The sequence below is a fragment of the Hyalella azteca genome, unplaced genomic scaffold, assembly GCF_000764305.2.
Source record: "Hyalella azteca isolate HAZT.00-mixed unplaced genomic scaffold, Hazt_2.0.2 contig2611, whole genome shotgun sequence".
Classification (NCBI taxonomy): Eukaryota; Metazoa; Arthropoda; class Malacostraca; order Amphipoda; family Hyalellidae; genus Hyalella; species Hyalella azteca.
The window spans coordinates 26,230-50,628 of NW_025932879.1; the positions used below are offsets into that span (position 1 = coordinate 26,230).

The window sequence follows — 24,399 nt, forward strand, 5'->3', positions numbered from 1 at the left end:
GAGTTGGTTCTTGTTCCATATTCTAGTAATCCTTCTGGAATTTTGTATAAAACATGAGCCATAGCCTTGTACAGACAAGCATTGTTGACACATGCATGGAACAGTATGGATAAATGCGTGACATTGCAAGATATAAACGGGAACAATGTATGGTAACATTGATGGGTATGGGTTGAACACCGTTCTTTATACTCTGAACATGTTTCAAGGGACAAGTTTACACTCTCTCACGCAACTATTTGACTCTCGTGCACCATATAGAGTATTATTCATACTAATGGTGAATCTTCAGAGCGAGTGGATTAGTGAGATTTATCGAGGCAATAAGAGCAGCAGTCTTTAATTAGTAGTATTTACTTTAGTAGTAGTAATTAGTATTTCCCCTTCATTAGACATGGAAGGGGAAAACTTCATCTCGTTTTTTTATAACTTTGACGGATATCATAGAAAATTATAGAATATGAGAGATTTGTTTTTTGAATATTTTCATATACGTTAATTTGAGTGATAAATGTGCCTTCGATTAGTTTATAATCTATCATCGGGTTCGCGGGCGGGAGATGGAACGGCATCCTATCACTGCAGTCACGAAGCTCTTGGTGACCAACGAATGTGGAAACCTGGAGTTTGCCTAAATAGGTTACAGCCGACGAGAGCGCCACAACTCTCAAATAATAAAAATAGCGGTTTCAGCGTTTAGTGGGCAGAAGGCCTGTCGCCGATTCTCAAGATCGCAGAACATTCACAACATTTTGCGGTCTCGAACTCACAACTCAATGCTTCAAATTTTGGGTTGCTTAATCGCCCGGCCTCCTCGCAGAATCTGGCGCACAGAGCTGGGATCGAACCCGCGCCTCTCTGCTCCAATCTTGGTACTCTGAACCGTTACCACTAGGCTAAGATCTCTGAATTGACTAAAACTTCAGGAATGACCCCAGAACGCTGGACTCAAATTCTCTGAAGTAACCGAAGAATTCCGATCTGATCCAAGAACTCTTTTCATAAACTACACGTCGAGAATTTATGAACTGTAGGAGTAAGCCGAGATTGAATTAATGACGAGTTTATTGACGACTGCGACCCTAAAGCATTAAACTGTAAAATGCTACTCCCTTTTACTATTCTGACGTTTTTAAGAAGTTACAGTAGTACGTAGTAGTAGTAGAATGGTTTGATAGCGCTTCAGCTTTTAAGCTATTTCGCGCCGGAGGTCAAAATGTAACATCGCCAGAAGGAGGAAGGTCTCAATTATTCAAATTCTCAAATTATTCATCACCCACAAGGAGCGGAAGGTCTCAATTGTCCAGCCCGCTGAAGATGGCTCGAGAGAAGCAGGGTTAGCATCTCAAAGAGACGAAGTGACAAGGAGGGACAGGTGAAAAGCAACTGAAACTAAGACAATCGAACGCTTATCGCTTACACGGGACGTCGGCCGCCAGCACGAGAGACAGAGAAGGGAAATGTAAGGAATCCTACCTACATATAAATAGCTTAATGTAAGGAATCCTACCTACATATAAATAACTTAATATAAGGAATCCTACCTACACAATAACTTAACCCCACAACTGAGACCTGCAGTCAGACACCGCGAGCTCAACGGTGGGGCGCTCAGGAACAATCCCCCCTAGGAACGCGAAATCCCATAGGACTTCTGACGAGTACAGACACACGTCAGAAGTCACCCCTGAGGGTTTAAGAAGTTACAACGCTAGAACTGTATTTCAAAGCAGCTGGAAGTCCTAAAATCCTAAGGAGGCGTAACTCGATAGCCGTGATACTGAGCCGTACAAGGATTGTATTGACAACGGGAAGAAAAAAAAGTTCCAAGTATGTATAATACAAATAATACATCCTTATTGAAAGAGTAAAAAACGCAGTAACAGAAGCCTTTCTGTAATTCCATTACGCACATTGCTTGATAGTGTTTAATAACCAACGCATAATCGAATGAAATTCTATCTGTGTAGCCGCTCCCAACCAGGATTGGGGACTGTCTGGTGCGTCTGGTGAACGTTTCAATTAGCGCTGCAAGATTTGCTCTAAATAACGCAACTCGTTAGAGATAACAAACGAGAGCTGCTCAAGCCCACATCCTTTGTCTAAGAGGAATTAGGTAGATAAGTAATGAAATAATAACTTATTCACCTAACAAAGTAAGGTATGAGACACCGCGAAATTTTACCACGATTCCAAACAAGAGATAAAGTGGTCAATTTCAATGTGATTTTTAGCTTATTAATATTTCATAATTTAATATCAACATTAATTATTGATCAATTCATGATCTAAAATTTCGTCATCGTGAGTTTTAAGTGTTGAACAAAAGCTTTTAATAATTAAGCAGCGAAAAATTCGATAATTTCCACAAGCGATCGACACTGCGCACAACTACTACAAGAAAATAAAATTTCAACAATGAACTCAATTACCAAGATTAGAATTCCAAAAACCAGTAGAGCGACCTCAAATACTCTGCACGTGTCTTGCTCAGCATTGCAGCCAATTCTGGACAGTCATATGATCACCTCCATGAAATTTCTTGCTACTCACTAGTACTCGAACGCAAATGTTCCACATCGCATATAGCAGAATATTCAAGAGGATGCGGATAAACGTGTAGAAGGAAAAACAATCCTAAGTGTCGGTCAAATAAAAATGATACCAAGATAACAGTTTCGTGTGCTTTAGGTGCCCATGGAGCTAAATTGCGGACTTAGGCAAACACGCGAAGGAGATTATCGGTTTGAAGATAGTTGCAACGTAACACCGACCAGCAATAACGGTAAAAAAATAGGAATGCTAAACCACCTGAGTGGACACAAACCAACAGTCATAATAATAGAATAACTTACTCTAAAACTTCTTCCTATTAAAAATACTTTAAAATGCTGTGCAATTTGTACACTTTTCAAACTATATTGAAAATCAATCGTTCTCGGCATGTATTTCACTAACTTTACTCTTGACTTTTTGCATGAGAGATTTCATGTTCTGCCAGGCGCCGGTCGAGTCCGGCAAATTTTCAAATAGGATGTGGTCCGTAACATCGACCGTCCACTTGTCCGGGTGTGGCAGTGAAGTGAAGGGAGTGATGGACTTAGGGAGCACAGCGCCCATTACGAAGCCCTTGGATGCCGCCTTGACGTGCCGTCTCGCACGCCTTCCAACAGCAGCAGGCGTCGAGGACGAGTCGGGAGGACCAGGATCAGTGAAGTCATCTTCCTCAGCTCCTTCTGCTGTAGTTTGCAACTCATCTACAACGCAGAAGTCACTTTTCACGGTAGAGAAGCCGCTTTCGTTTACAGTGGCGGTGCTTTCGTTTCCTGCGGTGATGTCAGTTGCGGGACTCGTGACACTCTCCTCCAGAGGTGATGGCTCCAAGTCTATAGTAAATAGCGAGCTGCCAGCAGCGGCTACATCGTCAGATAATTTGAGCTTCTTGCTTTGGCTTGAATTTTTCTCTTCGTCAGAAGACACTTCCCCTTCCTCCGGCGACTGAAAAAAGTAGTAAAGTATAATACATCTTATTGAAAAAATTAAGGATGAAGAAAAATAAAAAGGATGATGATTTATGAAGAAAATTCAAAAAGATGGACAGTAGATAAAATGGAAATGACGTGCAATACTTATTGCACTGCAAGACTGAAAAAATGAAACAAAGGAGATCCTAATTTTCAAGATCGTCAAAATAATGAACTAGCGATTTACAAAAAATTTAAGGTCAAGAAATAACACGTTGACTACGAAGTGGTACATATGCGTACCACGAAATGTATTTCTCCAGGACGAAGTGGTGCATAATTCAGGTTGCCTAAAATCGGCCAAATCCGAGAACAAAAAAGGCCAAAAAAGGCCGATAACAAAATATATACCTACTAGTTTATTTGTAGGTTCCGCTATAAAAATTCCATTTATTTTCTTTTTCCAGTACTTAAAATTTAATTAGGAAGTACCACTATCATAAATTTTATCCGGCCAACGCAATTGTGAAAAACTAAATCACGGAATTTGTCCGGAAAAAATAACCGTCTGGCAACCCTGTTTAAAAACCGTACAAAAAATGAAATAATAGTACAAGATGAATCAATCGTAGTCAACGTGTTAAAAATCGGACAACATCAATTCACTGAACTTCATAAAGATAAGATCAAAAGTTCATAAGAAATGTCCCTCACAAGCAAAAAGCCTGCGAGTGAGATTGCAGGATAATCATTGAGAAGCGAAGTGTTAGTGTCACAGACCTCGTCCAAACGGCGCTTGCCAGGTCGTGTGGCAGGGCTTGCTGACGGCGGCTGTCCATTTGAACCTCCAGGCGAGTCGCTGTTCCCGGCAGCTGTACACATCAAGACACGATAATAAAATTAACTGTGAGCCTAGGATCTTCTCGATATATATTGAAATAGAAAATAAGTTCACTAACACTGGAATTGATAGTATGTTCATGGGATAATTAAGTTGAATTAGAATTAACATGGCAGTTTAAACGTTAGTTATTAATTTTTATTCAAAATAGCAGCAGCGGACACAAATAACTTGGAGACAAAAAATTTGAAATAACAATTTTCATGGATAACTCATCTTGCCAGTAATTTTAACATTTGTTTACTGATTAAGGACTCGCTACCAGGCCTTCAAATCTAAATACCGATAACAACAGTATAAGTATTGGTGCAGTTGTGAGATACTCTGTCTCTCGCACCCAGCTCCTAGGTTCGAGTCCCACTGAGGACAAGTTCTTCCGTGAAGCTCAGCTCATGGTCAACTCAGTATTCATCTGATTCTGGTTGATAAATGAGTATCTGGCTTGTCTAGGGTGTCGTGTAATGCAATAAAATGGTTCTGGCTGGTCAGCGAGCTACATGGTCGTGGAACTACCTGGGGCCTTAGTGCCCTAAAAAACACACTTATCACCTTTTTCTCCCTTGTCTAATTGCCAGTACGAGGATGAGAGATTAAAAAACAACACTAAATGTATCTATCAGTGGATAAGGATTCACCCAATGTATACTGATGTTGACCAGTTACTGTGCTTCTTAATACGAATACCACCAACATATCGATAGGAAAAGTCAATACACAGCAAGACAAAACTGGCGGGTCAGAACGTGGCTCACAGATCTCTAATGCGGTCTCTAGGTCGGCAGTGTTGTCGGCGTCCATGGGGCGCATCCGACGTTTCCTGTAGGGCGTAACTTTGTTCTTGTTCATGATCTCACGCCAGCGGTGCACGCAGTGTTGTGACTGAATGGGTGGCAAGTTGTACACGTGGCCCTCCTGATAAATTCAAAACTTTGTCAGTCATCATTTAATGCAAATAATCAAACAACAAAATCTAAAAAATCTCTATTATTTGTCCTAAAATAAGAGTCGTTGTTTCATGTCATCCATCGTGTTACGGCACTCTGGGTCTGCAGTTATTTCACACGACTGCAGGACATGGCACAACAATGGAAAATACTACAGTGGCATACAACCATTTTTTGGGCATGCAATCATCACAATCAACGCGAAACTAGCGGTAGTTACCCATCAAAAACAGTGGCAAGAACAATATTCCAGGCTTCGGGATGCCAATATTAACTCGAAGAAATAAAATTAATATATATGTTTTCCCGTTAAGTTTTGCTGCTGCAGCTCAGGAAATACAACTCTGAGATCAGGTTCAAATTATTTCCAGGACCAAACTCATAGAGATGACCAAGACAACTCTCTGTGTACAAAAGATAACAATACTAAACTTACACCTGCTTTTTATTTGCTCGCATAATTCCATGAAAATTAAAATAATCCACAAACCAATATTTTCACAGCCAATGAATACATAATTAAGCCTGCTTCACACCATACTGCCGGGCATATGCCAGTCACAGTCAAGTCCAATATTCTTTAATGTATTTCCATAGAAGCTGGCGGTTCAGAACTTGGCTCACAGATTTCCATTGCGGGATTTCTAATCACCTATTCACACCATGCCATGGCAGGTGCCTAGCACAGCTGGTGTGAATACTTGCATAGAAATGCATTGAAGAATAATGAACTGGACTATGACTGGCACGTGCCCGGCGAGATGGTGTAAATCCGACCTAAAAATTCGTTCGGGCCGAGCATCAAATTCAGGAAACTAAGGCTAGTTAGGGCTATTAAAACCATCAATACAGAAAAGTTAGGCATCTTCACGACTGCTAACCTCATAGAATTGTTCAGGTAGAGGAGCATTAAACCCAGGGAACTCGATGAGCTTCTCAGGACGGTACTTGGCGGTACCCGTGACCTCACCGTCCTCTCCATCCAGCATCGTCACAGCTGCCGGCACAAATAGAGAGTATTGAGTGCTTTTTTTTGCACGCTTTCATCATAAGACATGAAATTAGAACGGCGCTGACATGTTTATATTAATTATTGAATTGCAATGTCACGTGATCTTCATCTTCAAAAGAGGAAACTTCTGTTGTATTATTTTTACAGGAGATTGAAAATTTTCATATTAGCAGATAACAGCTGCTTTTATGGAAGCAGCTTCTGTGCCAAATTTCTTCGAGGTACCGGCCGTTAACGGCAATATAATTGCTCTTTCTATTGTGTCGTTGTATCCAAACTTTCAGTACCAGTTTTGTCTTCCTCGTATGAGTGAGTTTATTTATTTGCACCCTTAATTCACGTTAGCTTCATAAAACATTTATGCAGCTTCGCAGCAAACCAGTCATAATTGTCCTCTATTCATCAACACTTTTCAGCACAGCATAAAAAGATTAATAAAAAATAAAAATTAAATAAATCTATTACTTCTCAGAGAGCTACTACCCTTGCTGCTCACTGGCTTCCAACATCAACACTTTTTAGCCCAGCATCAACTGATTTTCAATGAATTTAGAAAATCCATTACTAATACGAATGATTGGATAAGTGCAAGGCATACTTTACCTCTGCCATCACTGCCATAGAGAGCGACTTCCCCTTGCTGCTCCCTGGCTTCCAGCAGCCACCCAGGAGGGTAGCCGATCAGACGCATCCTGTAGAAGACTTCAGACAGTTGATCAGGTCGACAGCCCAGGGCATACCGAAGCTCTGGGGACATCACGCCCGGGGTGAAGTGGCCAAACTTGTTGCTGGCCAGCTCGTGGTAACGACTGCACATAAATAACCTCAATTGTTCAAGAACAAGCAGTGATATTGAAAGCATTCACGCGTGTTGCTTGCAATGTGCCTCTGCATGAACAATGAAAATTTAAGAATACTGCGTGACATATGATCATGAATGAACGATTATACCTGGATTATGAAAGGGAATAATAAGAGATTAAATAAATAAGGGGAAGCCATATACCTTTAAATAGAATGCGTGATGCGTTATCGTTCGTTTGCAATATGAAAAAAATGTCAAGAGTATCAGACCAAATACATAAATATATACCTATATACCTGGCGCATTCATGTTATAGTTAGAAACATTCAAGGTATTTGATGGCCACATGTTAAAAAATTAGAATAGATTTTCACAATTTCCAAGCTAACTTTTGGACCTACTTAATTATTAATAAAAAATAGAATGGTTTGAATGATCAACTCAATTACGGTGTCATACATTTTGTAATCGGTACATGGCAGTTGCATGCTCTGTTAGTCTTCCTTCACATCAATAAAATGCCCATCGATTCATTTTACGACGTGGGTGCAAATACCCTTCTTGATGCTGCACTGCATCTTAACCAAATAGGTAAGTATTTTACAACTCCATTCAAGAGAAAGCCATAATATTAGCACCAATCACGAAGTCATATGATTAATTTGAGAACTAAACAATAGCTATTCTACACCAAGACTTTAAGAGAACAGCAAAAGCGACACCAGACACACAACTCACACTGAGCTGCCTTGCCGCCTGCTCATATGAGCTCGTCTGTTTTGCGCTATTTTACTTTGGTTGAGTGGGTCTTTGCACTCAGTCACGTTATGGTCTCCCAAGCAGTTGAAGCAGGTGCGTTTAGGACGAGCATCGTTAACAAGCTTGCCCGTCTCCATACTGAACTCTGGTACTGTTAGGAAGTCCGTGAAAACCTGCAATATTTGAAGAGGTGAACTAGGGCATATTTCACAAAATATTGATCAAATATTCTATATATTTCTTAACTAAATACTTAAGATAGCATTACTGAAAAGCTCCAAACAGAGCAATAGAGATTTATGGATATGTATACCTACCTACTCTGCACCACCAACTTTCTTGCACAGGAAGAAATGAGAATAGGTACCACTAGATCTCTTCAATACTTTGAACATGGTGGAAAGCCTGTTCCGGAACAAAATTCTGGTTTCCTTAGATATGAAAAAATGAGGGCCAATAAAACATTATTGAACCAACAACACATGTGCACAACAACTGATGGAGTCTGCATGATACCTATGTCCTTGCACAAGCAGTGTGAATATTGACATCAAAATTTATTAGTAAAACAGAATGAATGTGGCCTAAAATTTTACTTTATATTAATTTCACTTAGTTTCCCTTAGCAAACCAAAATATAAAAATTTTGTCTACAATACCAACTAATTTCCAACAGAAATGGAAGACAACTGATTTGATTTGGGATTTTAAATTTTTTTTAAGATGATTCCAAATAATTGCTGTTTTTATTAATACTTCAATCTTTGTCAGCAGCAATCACTTTCATAGCACCACTATGATTACTCTATATATTTTTAAAGAAAGTTTGGTAACTACTCATAGAGAAAAGGCTATTTCACTCTAATTTCATATAATTCAGCAGTCAAAATGGTGAGGTAAGATGCTGCTCACCGTTGTGTACTTGGGGACCACCAGGACCTCCTCAGGCCCATCATCCTGGCTGTCGCCATCACATGCTGGCTGACTTGAAATATTGGTGGAAAGAGTGAACTGCTCGGAGTCATCTGGGGAAAAAATTGTCAACCTTTAAAACTAATAGGAAAAAATAACATTTCTAATTCTGCTCTGAATGAAGTTAGTAATCAATAATATTGTACAAATATTACATTAGTAATCAATATAATTAGTAATAAATAATATATTTAAAATATTGTAATTGGTTTTAACCATATCATTGTAATATAACAAAATAATCATACCCAAGGTTATAAAATCTGTTGAAGACTCTTGAAAGTTAGATGCAACCCCAACTCCACTGTCTGACATGGATTCTGTCAAATCAACAGTGCCATTGTTGTTTGATACTTTTGTGGCCATGATGAACAGCTATTTTGATGAAAAGTAAATAAATGAACTTGATAAATCTGTAGGGAAAATCATAATTTTAATAATCTGTTTTAATAATATTAATAATAATATTAATATGTTATATTAATTACCTACCGTAAAATGGGGTAACTTAGACCGGCGGGGTAACTTAGACCACTTTTCATTTTTTCAACAAAAACCCCCACAACTCAAAAACTATTTGACATAGAAAATTTTTGTCAATGGGCATTAAAGGCCTAATACTGAGGCTACATAACACAAATTTTTGAAATTACATAAAAACTATGAGAGGCAGGAGCCAGCAATTTATGGTGAGTGAAGCTAGAGTATAGACCTGTATTTTGCATGTTTCAATTCAAGTTTAATTTAGCTAGTAAAAAAATGGCATCATTTATATAAAAAAAAGTGGTCTAAGTTACCCCATTTTACCCTATATTATATATATATATATAAATTTTTATATAATATTGTCAAACGGGATAATAAGGGACGGGCGGGATAAATTGGGACAGTCCCACATTTTGTAGAAATTTTTTAGCAGCTGAACTAATCAAAATATTGCAAAACTAAAAATACTGGCATAAAGTTCAACATTTATATTAGCTATGTAGCATAAAGCAAGTTAGGAGATCATAAATTTACTACCTTTATAAAATCTCTGAAAAATAAGTGTGAAAAGTACAATTGTGGAAAAGTACCTTTGCAAAGGTCCGTAGCAAAAAATTTATTGGCCATATTAAAATATTTTACTTACATAAAAGTTGCACACAGGTGTTGCTTAAAAACCCAATTTACAGAATTTACCTATCACATTTAAAAAAAAATGGCGGCCATTTCTGCAGGATTGGGTAATAAAGAACAACCCTAAAAACGCATTTACAGTTGAACCTCAGCTAGAAAATGCTCCAGTTAACCAAAAAATCATTTGACAACAAAAAATTCTGATTACATTTATCTCCCTCAGCAAAAAAATTCACTTAGTGAAAAAAATTAGTGCATCATCATAATTAGTGTAGCATCATAAAAAAATTAGTGCATCATCAGTCATCACAAAATTGTGCATAGAATGTCATAGATAGAATTGTGTATCGGGCAACCTAAAATGTAAAGTAATTAACCTAAACAATTATTCATTTCTCCAAAAATATGATGGTTGTCACTACAATATGCCTTTCTGCTACAGGCATGTTTTTATGATCTTTCTTTGTTATAGTGAATTCCAGGGTTGGCAATGATTAAATCAAAATGATTAAATCATGTGATTAAATCACATGATTTTTTTTATAAAAAATCATGATTTTTTTTATAAAAAATCATGATTTTTTTTATTTTTTTGATTTTTTTGATTTTTTCATATATTAAAATATATTGAGTGGCAGTCTTTAATTTATATTGAGGTATTGTTATTCATGGTTTAGTATAAATGTACTATAAATGACAAATTGGTATATAAACTTGTTGCCTTTAGTGTATATTAGGTTCCAATAAATGGAATGTTTTTGGTACAGAGGCATCAAGTGTGCAATACATTGTACATAGCTTGCAGCTTAACTAATTCTCATGAGGCTATAAGTAGTCTTTAACTATTTGACTATTTGTTATATATTGATTACAATATACAATTTAAATGTGTTAGCTAGCTTATACAGGGTGGGGCAGAACTGATTGAAACCCTCAGAGACACCAGACCTCTGGGAAACATGTGTTTCAAAACATTGGGTGACATTTGGGCTGTGTGAGCTGTAGCCCCATCCTGCTGGAACCACACGTCTTGCAATGCATCATTTTCAACAATGTTTTCCATCATGGGCAGCAAGAAATTTTGCAACATTGCAGCATAGCGATCGGAATTCACTATCACGGTTACTCCCTCCTCCAAAAACGACTCCAACAGTGTGTTGCAGCTAACAGCCCTCATCTTCCAGATATTGTTTTCAAAACATAAGTATTCTAAATGGTATGTTATGCTAACTTCTAGGAAAATAAACTTTCTTCTTTATGTACCTCCATTACTCTTTAATTTTACCTCAAAACTGCTCAATCGGTTCTCCCCCACCTTGTACCGGTATATTGAGATGTTGAGATTGTATTGACCTTTTAGGCAATTGGAAAGATTTACCACCCTAATACGAGTATTCTAATTAAAATATTTAATTTCAATCTTTAAATATGTGAATTTAAAGCTAGAAACGAAACAATTACAATTATAAGACTATATATAAAATAATTAAATGCAGTGAATGGATATAAAATATTTGAATTGTGCACATGTTTATTTCAAACAGTATTAGATTTTCTCATTACTTAAGTCTTGTTTCAAGTCGTATGAGTTTTGTTTGGTTATCGTTCAGTTTACGTTTAGTATTGGTTTATTGGTCTTAATTAAATGGGAACAGTGCAGTCAGTCACTCAGTCACTACTAGTCAGAGTGTATAGAAGGTAGAGTCTGGTAGATTTATAGGACATAAAACTTGTAGATCTATTGATAGTGCTGTGCACTGTGCTATCAGCTACAGTCACTACTAGTCGGTGTGTATAGAGGGTAGAGTCTGAATAGGACATAAAACTTGTAGATCTATTGATAGTGCTGTGCACTGTGCTATCAGCTACAGTCACTACTAGTCGGTGTGTATAGAGGGTAGAGTCTGATAGATTTTTAGGACATAAAACTAGTGGATCTATTGATAGTGCTGTGCACTGTGCTATCAGCTACCTATCTGTTATGTGACTCTTCAATGTTTAGAAGATCTGCATTCCTGAAGTGTTTTAGTATATTGAAGCCAGTTAAATGGTCAATATTTAGCTTATTACCTTGCTCCATACAAACTTTACAAAGCTAATGAATAGACATAGTACCAATAATTGTTTACCCAAAAATCCGTAAGTGGTAAATACCTCCTTGGCCTGTTGGCCATTATTGAAGGCAATAAGTGCCCTTTTTAGCCATACATTATGATCCATATACTGTTATTGTTAGTAGGCTAATTGCAACATAAAAAATAACACATCAAAAAGACAAAAAAGTTAAAAAAATCAAATAAATCAAAAAAATCATGAAAAAATAAAAAAAATCATTGATTTTTGATTTTTTAAAAAAAATCAAAAAAATCACCAACCCTGGTGAATTCACCTGACCCTATTGAAATGGTGTGAAATTACAAGCATTCCTATATGGTAAGCTTACAGAAGAAATGCAACATGGCTGCTGATATGAAGCTTGCAGTGAAGAAGGTCATATTAAATGCACAATGGCATGTCCATGGATATGGTGATATCACATTAATAATATGATAATGTATGGATATGGTAATATCATATCGATAAAGGAAAAACAAGTAAAAATAACAGAAAAGTGTCAATTATTCTGCATCTACATCTTCTATAAAGGAAGAAGAGGACTTCAGAGTACTGTTAGTAATGGATGAGTACACTTTGCATGCTTCAAACGTTTTAAAATTGAGTTTTATTTCAAGCGTTCCGGATTACTCTGTTCCCAGGGGTAATTCGGGATGCTTTTATTTTGCATCTGGCACCTTATCAATAGCATATGGAATTTTTTTCAGAGATGCCATTTTATAGCTCTCGCAAAAAGCTTTAAAATGAGCCCAAACTTGTTTATGAAATGTTTCATTATAAGAAGTTATTAACAAAAAATACTCAAAACCATCCCTTATTAACCCCATTTGATGGTAATATACTTATTAAGTAAAACTTCATAATTTATTTAAAAAACTTAAAAATCTAGCACAGCTATCAACATATTTTTATTAGGGAAAAAGAGTGGTTACTTTGATATTTACTATGATAGGCAAAATGTCTCAATAATCTTTTATTTCAGGGGACACATAAACATATGAAAGTATACTTTTTGTATATATTATAATATAAGATATAATACAATATATAATATAGGTAATATATATAATATATTTTATATATATTACATTAGTACACATTATAAATATATGAATTCATGTATATGCCCTTTTGATACTTTACAGAAATAACCTGGGATATGTGGTACCATCAAATGTGGTAAAAAGGGACGGGCGGGGTAAAAAGGGACAGTTTTCCAACATTTTGTAGAAATGTTGTAGCAGCTAAACAATTAAAATAGAATAAAATAAATAAAGCAAATAAGAAAAAAATAAAGCAAGTTGAGAAATCATACATTTATTACCTCTAAAAAATCCCTGAAAAAAGTGTGAATAGTGAGACTTTGGAAAAGTACCTCTGCTAAGGTCTGTAGCAGAAAAAATATTTGTTGCATTGAAAAATTTTGCTTACATAAAAGTTGCACCTAAAGTTGGCTTAAAAACGCGATTGACAGAATTTGCATATCTCATTCCAAGAAAAAATGGTGACCATTTCCACAAAACGGGGGTAATAAGGGACAACCCCCCCGGGGTAATAAGAGACACCCCTAAAATTGCATTACAGTAGAACCTAGGTTAGCTTAAATTATTTACCAACAAAGAACTTTGATTACATTTACCTCACTCAGTGAAAAAAATTTCACTTAATAAAAAATTACTGCATCGGTCATCACAAAATTGTGCATAGAATGTCACAGATAGAATTGAGCAATGGGCAACAAAGAATGAAAAGTTATGAACCTAAACAATGACTTATTTCTCCAAAAAATATGATGGTTGTCACTAAAATATTCCTTCTTGTTTCAGGTATGTTTTTTTTACAATATTTTTTGTTATAGTAAAATCACTTGACTTGATTAAAATTGTGCAAAATTACAAACCATCCTGTAAGCTTACAGATACTGTAAAATGGGGTAACTTAGACCAATTTTTTTTAAATGATGCCATTTTCTACTAGCTAAATTAAAATTGACTGGAAACACGCAAAATACAGGTCTATACTCAAGGTTCCCTTACCATGAATTGCTGGCTCCTGCCTCTCATAGTTTTTATGTAATTTAAAAAAAGTGATGGTCATTGTTACCCCAGCTCTTGGGGTATCTTAGACTGGGTGGTAAAATCAATTATATTTTTTGGTAAAATAACTCCAAATAACTCCAGGTTTTGGTGCATTGTAGTAAAACTCTTCAAGTTACATATGCAAATGAGAAACTTGAGGAAAGTGCCATAGTTTGCAAATGGGGGGCGCCGCCCCATAATGAGGGAAATGAGACTACCTAATGGCAGCCCTGATGGGGTAATATTGACTGGCTTGGAAATTAAGTTAAAATTACCATATATAAGACTCTGTAGAGTCTGAAACATAAAGAAAAAACATTAATAGGTTGTCAAACAAAAAATATGTTATATATGGTAATTTTATATCAACTTCCAAGCTGGTCTATGTTACCCTGTCAGGGCTGACATTAGGTGGTCAAGTTCCCCCATTTGGGGGTGGTGCCCTTCATTTGCAAACTATGACACTTTCCTAAAATTTGTCATTTGCATATGTAACTAGAAGAGTTTTACTACAATGCATCAAAACCTGGAGTTATTTTACCAAAAAATAAAAAAATTGGAGGGGGTACTCTGACAGGCTTTAAACAATAGCTTTTTCTCGTGGGTCACATTTTTAATTTTTCAATCTATTAGATATGTGAACTTTTTATATCTTTCTATTGTGTTATGTAGCCTCAGTTTTAGGCCTTTAATGCCCATTGACAAAATTCTTCTATGTCAAATAGTTTTTGAGTTTGGGGGTTTTTGTTAAAAAAACAAAAAATGGTCTTGGAATAAGCAAGCAATAAGCAATATTGCAATATATTGCATGAGCAATAAGCAAAAATTTGACTATGTGATGCCAAAATTGCACAATTTTACTGACTGCGCATTTAGCAGCATACGCCTCCTTATCTCACAGAATGTCTGCAGCAGTGTGCAGCATGTGTTGCATTTGTCTTCTAGAACACGATTGTGCTAGTCATCAACAGTGGACCTTGTTGAACTGTACCTGTGTACCATCTACAGGTCTTTGTGGAGGCTTGGAGCCTATGAATCTAGTGCTTTGTGATTTTATCTGTTCCCATCCTTTCTTGAGTCTATTTATTTTTTGCTTGCTAGTAATCTTAGTGTGATGTGCCCTCAAAGTTTGTTTGAAGTCCCAGCCTCCCAGGGTGCAGAAAGTGGGTGAATATTGAAAGATTTTTGGTGATGCATCACCAGCAAAATTTACAATCCAGTTCAATTTAAAGTCCTATAACAGCTAGGCCTATAAGTAGAGACTGTAGAGTTAGTAGACCTGGACTAGACCAGCAAAGCATCATGGATACCAGCATCATCATACTCATACATATGATATTGGTTTAAATCTCGAGTGAATGAGATAATTAAACATGAAATGATTCTAAAGAATCACTGGTTTGCCACTATGCCTGTACTGTAGACTTAGGTCTGGTCTACTTTGTAGTTGTAGACTCTTAGGACTCAGCCTATTAGCAATATCATACTAAGATATAGTCAGATGGGGTAAGACAGGACCGAAATCACTAACAAGCCTGTAGCATCTATACCATGAATAACTAAAAAACCCTAAACCTATCACAAGGTGTAGTTATGCAATGGGCTTCTAAGCTACTACTCAGACGTTTTGCATCTAACATAGTTTTCTGTACTGATTAAAAAAAGTGAGCTGGTAAGCTCACTTACCAGGCTGGGGTAAGACAGGACCAACTGGTAATTCTTATGTTACAAGGTTTCCATCTAGAAACACATTATGTGATTAAACAACCACTTGTTACTGTTTTGTAATGTGGGAAGTCAACTCTAATATCAGTCACATTGGAGGTTTTGTCACGAGAAAACTTTGTTGAAATTAAATGCAGCCATATGATCCATTTAGTCTTTTGAGCAAAAAATATGGATGATATTATATAGCTGGCATAGTTAATTATCATTTTATACTTTACTTTTGCTAGCAATAATAAGAAGTCCAAGAAACTTGCAAGAAACTCCAGTATTTTAGCAATAATGCCTTATTCGAGATTGAAATTTTCAAAGAAATTCGGTGAGAGTGAGCAAAAGATGAAAATTTTGACCAAAATACTCCAGTTACTGCATAATAATATATTCATTTAAAAACTATTTTTGATATACTGTAGGGTAATAGAGGACCATTTGTGGGGCAAGACTGGACTATATGTGGTGTAAGATAGGACCGTTTGTGGGGTAAAACAGGATCATTTAGTGGTCCTGTCTTATCCCATGTCTGGTCCTTTTTTACCCCATTTTAGAATACATGCCAGGCAGTGATGGTAGCAGGTAGGAATGCCAAGTATGTCTCAAAAGTTGCTTATTACTTGAGGTTACCTGCCTACAGGCTATATCCACAAACCTGGCCAAAAAAATTTTTGTCATTAGACAGAGCTTATTCCCTAAACAGGGTTAACTATTTTGTGACCCTTCTTCACATAGGTTTACTTTAAAAAAAGCCAGAAATTCAATATTTGCAGATGAGGGTTGAAACAAACACTGAAATGACAGGCAATGATTGCTCTAACATATTCTTTTGTCAAATTAAATTTAGTGCAATTAGAATGCACACCATGGGCTGGTCCTTTCTTACCCCATGAAGGCTGTGATCCTGTCTTACCCCATTTGACTATATATTGGTTTAAATATTGAGAAAATTAGTAAATTAAAAATAACCTCATTCTAAAAAATTGCTGGTTTGTCACTATGACAACTGGCAAATCCATAAAGCCACAGCTCATGAGGAGGAGTGGAGGACTAGTGAAATCACTTCTGCAGAATTACTTAAGTATAAGTTGAGAACTTGAGAGTTGGTTAACTCATGACTCACGGGTGTCGAGTCACCTGCCAAAGACCACCACTGCCCTGGGACGGGCCTGGATGTAATGGACCATCATTATTCCTGCCTTCCGAAATGTAGCCTTCAACACTTCAAGCCATCTGTATCTAGGCCATGCGTCAAACCAGCCCTTGGTCAAACGGCCACTTGTCGAAGGACGATAAATTTTGGAACAGAACTATGCTATCTGAAACCTAACCTGAGATGCGGTGAACGTAAAATTACGTAATTAAACGATGCCTGCAAGTCATAATCGATCTGCGGCCTGGTGATGCATGGCAGGTTCTACGCAAGGTCAGAGGAGGACAAAGCCGAGTGGTTCACGGCTGATTGGTGGATGTCCGGACTCCGGAGAGATCCAAGGCATTCGATTCAGGGCTTATTGGAGCACAAAATTGGTGGTGCATGGCTGCGTTCCCATGACTCACGAGTATGATTTTGAGTAATGACTAATGAGTAGTGTTTTTGGGAATAGCGCCAGGACCTAGGATTGATGAATGGTGCAGCGGCATTGACACTGGACTGGTACAGCCATGACACATGCACTCATTCAAGAAAACAGAGATTTTGATTTTTGGGAGCACGTTTAACGGTCTTTATTTGTCAACGGACAACAGCTGAATGCACTTGGCCTGGGGTGCACAGAAGTAGACCAGCAAATTAACGCTCGAATCTGCCCTGGAGCCAACATCAACCATCTAAATGCTATAGATATTGTCATCCTGGCACCTAAGCAGCTGTAGTCAAATCAGTCAATTGACTTATCTCAGTATCTCACCACACAAACTTTAAACTAACACTGCTTCAGCACTACAAGCTGCTACTCTACATAGTTAATGGTCAATATGTTGTTCTCCAATGCTTTATACCGTCAACCGGGGCCCCGGGGCTACTGGGGACGGTTTTGAGCGTTTTTTGTTAATAACTTCTTACCATGAAACATTTCATAAACAAGTTTATGCTCATTTTATAGCTTTTTGCGAGGGCTATCGAATGGCATCTTAAAAAAAATTACATATGCTAATTATAAGGTGCCAGAAGCGAAAAAAGAGTGTCCCGAGTAGCCCCGTCAAATGGGGCTACAGCTACTTGGGACACTTGCAATAAAACTTCATTTTAAAATATTTGAAGCATGCAGAGTGTATTCATCCATTACTAACAGTACTCTGAAGTCTTCTTTCGTTGTAGATGATGTAGAGATAGAATAAATGACATTTTCTGTTATTTTTACTTGTTTTTCCTTTATTGATATATTACCATATACATTGATTACCATATTATTGATGCGATATTACCATATTATTGATGCAATATTACCATATCCAGGAACATGCCATTGAGCATTTACAACAACCTTGTCCACTGCAAGCTTCATATCAGCAGCCTTATAGCATTTTTTCTGTATCTGTAAGCTTACAGGACGGCTTGTAATTTCACACCATTTTATTCAATTGGGTTACATAAGTGAATTTCCTATAAAAAAAAGATTGTGAAAAACATATCTGAAACAGAAAGGAATGTTTTAGTGACCGTTTTAGTCAATTACTTTTCATTCTATGATGCCTGGTACACAATTCTATATATGACATCAGACATTCTATGCACAATTTTGTGATGACCGATGATGATCCAATTTTTTGATAAGTGAATTTTTTGTTTTTAATCAATTTTTTTCTTAACTGGTTGGAGCCTTTGCTTACTGAGGTTCTACTGTAAATTCATTTTTGGCCCTTTGGGGTGTTCTGAATAGCCCCGGGCTTGCAGAAATGGCTGTCATTTTCTTTAATTGAGGTATGTAAATTATGCAAATAAAGTTTTCAAGCCAACACCTGGGTCAGGGCCCATCAGGCTGGGTGCAACTGCAACTTTTATGTAGGTAAATTTTTTTAATACAGCAAATATTTTTTTACTACAGTGAGAGTGAAGTTAGGATGGAATTATAATTTTTAAGGTTCATATATTAAATTTTGATCCACCTAGGGCCTAATTTCGATCCAAAAATTAAAGTTGGAATAAAGATTAAAGAGGCAGGGAAAGGAAAGGGAGACCTTAGAGCGGTTAGTTACAAAGATTAAAGAACGTCCATCTTTCGATCTTGGCGACTTGAACCAATGACAATGAAAGTTAAATTAAAGATAATTAGTTTCTATTTGCATCAACAGATACATTTACCTCTCTATTTGGCGCATGCAAACAGCAATATATGCCAATGGCTTTGATATCTTTACCAGGTGAGCACTGAGTGGCGAGGGTGGACGCTGGTGCCTGGTGGGGGTGCGCAGCCGTAGACCAGCAAATTAACGCTCAAATCAGCCCTGGAGCCAACATCAACCATCTAAATGCTATAGATATTGTCATCCTGGCACCTAAGCAGCTGTAGTCAATTTACCTATCTCACCACACGAACTTTAAACCAACACTGCTTCAGCACACAAGCTGCTACTCCACATAGTTAACGGTCAATACGTTGTTCTCCAATGCTTTATAACCCATACCATCACTTCTTACACATGCTATTATCCTAAGTGTCCGCTGACCACACTGCATTGCCGCAAATGTGAACTGTACCAAACGGTAATGCGTCATCACCTTACTTAATCCGCAAGACGTTAACCCCGCGTCACTGTTTCCCTGCCTTACTATCCCCCAGCATCTTCTTCCCCCCACACTTACCCCAACTCTCCACCATTATCGCATGACTACCTGGAGGCTTTTCCCGCAGACCTTTGATGCTTATCCGAATTAGGTTAGGTTAAGTTAGGTTAGGTTAGTTTACAACTCCTATAGATCCTCTTTTCATAGCGTAATGCAGTCAAGTGAGCAGAAACTAAGAAAAGCCGTCCGGCAGTCAGTGAAAAAAGGCGGGGAGACGGGGTATGCGTGGAGGTAGAGTTATGCCGGGGGAAAACAGCTGCGACGAAAGGACGGGCTGGAGTGCTGGCTGTGTATCAGCAGCGGTATGGCGTAGGGAGTTGCTTACCGAAAATCGTGAGGAGGTTAGACGGCATGGGATAGAGCTGTTGACGGTTTTCAATACGGCGTAGAGCGATTGTATTGGTGGCTTACTTCTCAAGTTCTCATTAGCTCGCTGGTTAATTTCCATGAAGGGGATTTGTACTATTGGCTTTTAACATATAATCCCTTAGTCTACTCTGCCCTTTAGCAGGCTTACGCACGGAAAGGAGGATGAAAGATATGCTGGTCTTTCTTTTCTTTCGTTTCAGATTTGTGGGAGCCTCTGAAGACTTGTCCAATGTGGCCCCACGACAGGGTTTTCAGTTATATTTGCCTAAGTAGTTTCTTCACGTAGCACTTTCTGGGCTTCACAGTTTCTTCAATCAGTACGCAACCCTGCCTAACTCTAGCTCCCTGCCTATCTCAGGATCTTCCTATTCTTAGCACCTCTTGGCAATGCTGGCCTCTGGCATGCATCCCCCTGGTGGTAGTCGGATGAGCGCGGACGCCGGAGGAAGTCGGACGAGCGCGGACGGCCGCGGAGTAAGTATTCAAGGTGGGTCGCCTGCCGAAGACCACAACTGCCCTGGATGTAATGGACCATCATGATTGCTGCCTTCCGGAACGTAGCCTTCAACACTTCAAGCAGTCCGTATCTAGGCCGTGGGTCGAACCAGCCCTCGGTCGAACGGCCACTTGTCGAAGGACGATAAATTTTGGAACAGAACTATGCTATCTGAAACCTAACCTCAGATGCGGTGAACGTAAAATTACGTAATTTAACGATGCCCGGAAGTCATATTCGATCCGCGGCCTGGTGGTGGTCAAGGCCGGAAGAGGACAAAGCTAAGTGGTGCACGGCCGATTGGTGTAGGTCCGGAGAGATCCAAGGCGTTCGATTCAGGGCTTATTGGTGCACAAAATTGGTGGTGCACGGCTGCGCTCCCATCAAAGTATAGAATGCGGTGGATCTCTTGGGTCGCCTGCCGAAGACCACAACTGCCCTGGATGTAATGGACCATCATGATTCCTGCCTTACGGAACGTACTAGCTTTCAACATTTCAAGCCGTCCGTATCTAGGCCGTGTGTCGAACCAGCCCTCGGTCGAACGGCCACTAGTCGAAGGACGATAAATTTTGCAACAGAACTATGCTATCTGAAACCTAACCTCAGATGCGGTGAACATAAAATTACGTAATTTAGCGATGCCCGGAAGTCAGATTCGATCCGCGGCCTGGAGGTGCACGGCAGGTGGTGGTCAAGGCCGGAGGAGGATAAAGCCGAGTGGTGCACGGCTGATTGGTGGACGTCCGGAGAGATTCAAGGCGTTCGATTCAGGGCTTATTGGTGCACAAAATTGGTGGTGTACGGCTGCGCTCCCGATCTCTTCATACTTGCAACACCACGTCAGCACCAGCCATATATTAAATTACAAGGCACCGTGAGTAAAATATATTGACTGAATTAAAGATTTCATTATCAACTTTTAAGCATAGTCTTTGTAAAATTGGTTTAGTTGGTTACCTCTACAATAGAAGGATAGCAAAGTTACATAATATTTTATTTTCATTATCAGATTAAGAGTGGAGGTTTTCACATGATTATTTCAATTCATAGATTTCTCGGCTAGCAAAATCAGGTCTAAATTTTCATACATGTCTAAATTTAAAATTCAATGTAGGCCTAAAAAAATACGTCGACATAAAAATCATGTGATTTGGAAAGGTTCTTGAATTGAAGTTTATTTAAATTACTGCTTTTGCAAGCCTTCATTTTGTTCAGAAATAGTTTATTTCACTTAATAGAACATATTTTACAGCTCTGATCCGGCCAAATGTTTCGGAAACGTGAAGCCCATTTGTAGCGGTTCTCGCTACATACTGTAAAACTAATATTATGTATAACATATCTCGCTAACGTAGAACTAATTTTTATGTTGCTCATACTAACATTATTATTAATACTCATAACAGTACTTTTATTACATTACTTTCACTTATCGTATTAATAAGTAGAAAATCATCGTAGGAACAGTTCAGAGAAATCTCTCTTCCACCGTGGCAACAGCCGACGCCTCCCTTCCTTTGTAGCTTCTCAAAATTTTAACGGTCTATTTGCCCTCAGACATCGAGCCGCCAACATCTCGCGTAAGCTCCCTAACTTAGAAACTCTACTCTGCCGTAGAATAGCTCTCATTCAATGTGTAAAGTGTAACAGTAAAGTTAGTTCAGAAGTCGGAGTCATTGCAAGTTGAATAATTAAATTAACGTATTTTTCATGAACATAGCTCACGTTGCTTTAGCTCATTTGTGAAATGGTGTCGTGAAATGTGAATAGCGTATTAACAAAGGCCTTATTTCGCAGTATCACAACATCGGCTAACATTCGGCAACCTGCACCCGGCAACCTACAACCTGTATCCTGCAACGCAAGACAACCGTAACCGGCGTCAACCCACAACCTGCAGCCCTAACCAGCAACCTGCAGCTGGGAACCTCGGCGTCCCAAGCCAGCATTTTCCCGTCAACTCGCACCCCGCCATTTTGCCGCGCCCTTACGCCGTCCCTGTCTACCGACGCTCATCCGTGAACATTCAGTGAATTCTTGCTGTGCACTTATTCAGTTAACTTATGTTCAGAGAACTCTTTCTGTGCACTTATTCAATTAACTTATGTTCAGTGAACTCTTGCTGTGCACTTATTCAGTTAACTATTGTTCAGTGAACTATTGCTGTGCACTTATTCAGTTAACATATATTTAGTGAATTCCTGCTGTGCACTTATTCGGTTAACTTATATTCAGTGAATCCTTGCTGTGCACTTATTCAGTTAACTTATACAAGTTTTATTCAGGGAATTCTTGCTGTGCACTTATTCAGTTAACTTATACAAGTTATATTCAGCGAATTCTTGCTGTGCACTTATTCAGTTAGCTTATACAAGTTATATTCTTGCTGTGCACTTATTCAGTTAACTTATACAAGTTATATTCAGCGAATTCTTGCTGTGCACTTATTCAGTTAGCTTATACAAGTTATATTCAGTGAATTCTTGCTGTGCACTTATTCAGTTAACTTATACAAGTTATATTCAGTGAATTCTTGCTGTGCACCTATTCTGTTGACTTATATTCAGTGAACTTGCACAGAGAACTTTTGCTAAACATACTCTGTGAGTTACATCAAGCACGTTCGGTGAAAACTCGTCTACACGCACGCTCAGTCAACTTCAGACACCTCACAACGAGCATCGAATAACGTCCACAGCGCCTCACCACGCAACCACGCGCATATTCGCTCAAAACGCAACCACGGTGGCCCGTCGACCCGCACCTCCTGCCTGGACTACAAATTCCACCTGCATCATCACCCTCTAGCAGGTCACGTGAGCTAAGCCAATAAATCAACTTATCAATTAATTGTGTGTTTACTTAACCAACCAAATTCGTCCTGCCAATCTCTATGTTTCTGTCTGTCCTTGGTGAATGATTCAAATTAGCTACCTAGGCCGTTCAAATTCCCTGAGTCATTGGAGTTAAACGCAGTTAATGTGGAGGGGCAAAAAAAGCCCCACACATTTGTACGTGAGGGATGATATGGAAACGAGAAAGAAAAAGCACATCGTTTCGTCATTCTCGCCGACTATCCTACTTGTGCTTCTATCTATTTGACCATAGATCAAAAGAAATGAAGGAGACTTGAAGTTCTGAATTCCTATTCATTACTGTTTTCAAGGGAGCGAAGTTTCAAATATTATCACGTGAAGCCCTATCATCTGTGAAGCCCTATTATCATTCCTTAAAATAACTTCATCGCCGAAATTATGCTTACTTCGTCTGTTTCCAACATGTGTAGCGGATCTCGCTACATAAAAAAAGTTACGCATATCATACCTCGCTACATAGAACTAATTTTTATGTTTCTCATACTAACATTAATATTAATACTCTTAACAGTACTTTTATTACATTACTTCCACTAATCGTAATAATAAGTAGAAAATCATCGTAAGATAAGTTCAAAGAAATCTCTTCGCGCCGTGGCAACAGCCGACGCCTCCCTTCCATTATAGCGTCTCAAAATCTTAATGGTCTATTTGCCTTGTGACTTCGAGCGGATAACATCTCGCGTAAGCTCTCTAACTTAGAAACTCTGCCGTAGAATAACACTCATTCAATGTGTTAAGTGTAAAAGTAAAGCTAGTTCAGAAGTTGGAGTTATTGCAAGTTGAGTAATTAAATTAACGTATTTTTCATGAACAGAGCTCACGTGGCTTTAGCTCATTTGTGAAATGGTGTCGTAAAATTTAAATAGTGTATTAACATTGCCTTATTTCGCAGTATCACAACGTCGGCTAACAGAGAGTCTCCGTTAAGCCGTGGTCGAGAGCGGACGCTCGTGCTCGTGGTCCCAAATTTCTAAATTTTT

General features: G+C 38.3%; 1 protein-coding gene across 2 annotated transcripts; it reads right to left on the reverse strand.

The window, feature by feature from the left end:
- Positions 1-1,818: 1,818 nt before the first annotated feature.
- Positions 1,819-19,269, reverse strand: LOC108670685 (zinc finger CCHC domain-containing protein 8 homolog). 2 transcript variants are annotated; one of them, XM_047885626.1, is made up of 9 exons: positions 19,246-19,269; positions 9,106-9,270; positions 8,798-8,910; positions 7,865-8,058; positions 6,925-7,130; positions 6,191-6,306; positions 5,118-5,277; positions 4,245-4,336; positions 1,819-3,498 (listed from the first exon to the last, which is right to left on the reverse strand). In XM_047885626.1, the coding sequence occupies exons 2-9, from the start codon at positions 9,221-9,223 to the stop codon at positions 2,929-2,931; spliced, it is 1,569 nt and encodes a 522-aa protein (XP_047741582.1). In that variant the 5' UTR covers positions 9,224-9,270; positions 19,246-19,269; the 3' UTR covers positions 1,819-2,928. The 2 variants fall into 2 exon arrangements, with proteins under 2 accessions (XP_047741582.1, XP_018013660.1); XM_018158171.2 differs by having other exon boundaries at positions 19,190-19,254.
- Positions 19,270-24,399: the final 5,130 nt, after the last annotated feature.